Source organism: Daldinia childiae, assembly GCF_008694065.1.
Source record: "Daldinia childiae strain JS-1345 chromosome Unknown Scaffold5, whole genome shotgun sequence".
Taxonomy (NCBI): Eukaryota; Fungi; Ascomycota; class Sordariomycetes; order Xylariales; family Hypoxylaceae; genus Daldinia; species Daldinia childiae.
The window spans coordinates 2,491,761-2,493,288 of record NW_022984646.1 but is presented as its reverse complement, the minus strand read 5'-3'; the positions used below and the strand labels follow the sequence as shown (position 1 = coordinate 2,493,288).

The following is a 1,528-nucleotide window of genomic DNA, read 5'->3' as shown; positions in this document are numbered from 1 at the left end:
CTAAGTGCCACCGCCCGAAGCACGGATGACTTGGCCTACAAACGGTCAGCATGGTACGAGAGATTAAGGTAAGTGTGGCGGAAGGATTCCGGAAAAAAAAAAAAAAAGAAAAGAGAAAATTTTGCAGCTAACTCACCGTTGATCCATTCGCCTTCGTCGCTAACAAGGCAGTAGACCGCCTTACCGATGTCGGCAGGGACACCAACTCGTCCTAGTGGACACATACTGGCGAGACCCTCCTTAATCTTGTCGATGGGCATGCCCTTGAAACCACCGGGAACATAGTGCCAACTGTTCTCGTCGAACATGTCGGTCTGGATGCCACCAGGGGCGATGGCGTTGCAGGTGATGCGCTTCTTGCCACAGTCGACAGCGAAGGCGCGCGTGAAACCTTCAACGGCAGCCTTAGAGCCAGCGTACAAGGCGTGATTGGGCACGCCGGCCATCTGCGCGGCGATCGAAGACGTAAGCACGATGCGTCCGCCCTCACGCGCATGCTTCAGTCCCTGCTGCGCGACGAAGAATTGCCCCCGTGTGTTCAAATTGAACACCTGGTCGAAGAGCTCCGGTGTCACGTCCGTCTCCTCGGACCATACCTCCATGCCCGAGTTGGAGATGACGTAGTCGATGCCGCCGAAGTGCGCGACGGCCTTCTCGAACAGGGTGATCACCTCCGCCGGCTTCGAGATGTCGGCTTGGATCGCGACCGCCTTCGAGCCTAGCTCAGCTAGCTCCTTGACGACGGACTCGGCCGAGCTCGAGCTGCGCCCGTAGTTGACAACGATGGAAGCGCCGCGCAGGCCCAGCTCTAGGGCGATGCCCCTACCGATGCCGCGCCCGGAGCCGGTAATGAGGGCAACTTTGCCGGTCAGGGGCTTGACCTGGTTGCTCATTGGTCCGGCGGAAGGCATGGTGATGATGATGAAAGCAATTGAATTATGCAAGCAAGGTCTATTGTAATGACTAATGACCGTAGTATATAAATGAGAGAAAAAGGGGGAAGACTCTTTCGCAATCTAATTCAAAGACGAAGAAACGATGGCAGTAGATGAGATGAAATGAGACGAGACGAGCGGGAAGAGGGGGTGATGACGTGTGGGTTTTTTTTTGGTTTCAGGTACTGTTATTCGCGTTGTCTTATAGCAGGGTGAACCCCAAGGAGCTCCGAAGCGCTGGTTGTGCTACGTTAATCCGGGGGGAAGCAGCCAGATCCGTACGACAACGGACAAGATCGTGGCGGACGGAGGCGGAGTTAACGGGGCGGACGGACGGACACACAGGGACGCGCTCTTTGGAATCTAGGGAGGCGGTAAGAGATGATGAGAGGTCTTACTAGATGTTGAGGAGACCCGGATATTCTACTTACTATTAGGTAGGTTAGGTAGGTATGATTCTACCATGTGTTTATAAGGGAGATGGGGAAGTACTCGGATATTAACAGGGGAATTATTATCAACGCTCTGGTGAGCATGTATACTACTATGCTCTTACCTTTGGGTAGGTAGATTGGTGTATATTAGTAACCTCG

General features: G+C 53.8%; 1 protein-coding gene across 1 annotated transcript; it reads right to left on the bottom strand.

Moving 5' to 3' along the window:
• Window positions 1–911, bottom strand: GL218_05819 (Versicolorin reductase; the record flags this gene model as incomplete). The annotated part of the gene is made up of 2 exons (XM_033582510.1): window positions 1–35; window positions 137–911. 2 exons carry the CDS (start codon window positions 909–911, stop codon window positions 1–3), a joined length of 810 nt encoding a protein of 269 aa, XP_033434233.1.
• Between the last annotated feature and the right edge of the window lie 617 nt (window positions 912–1,528).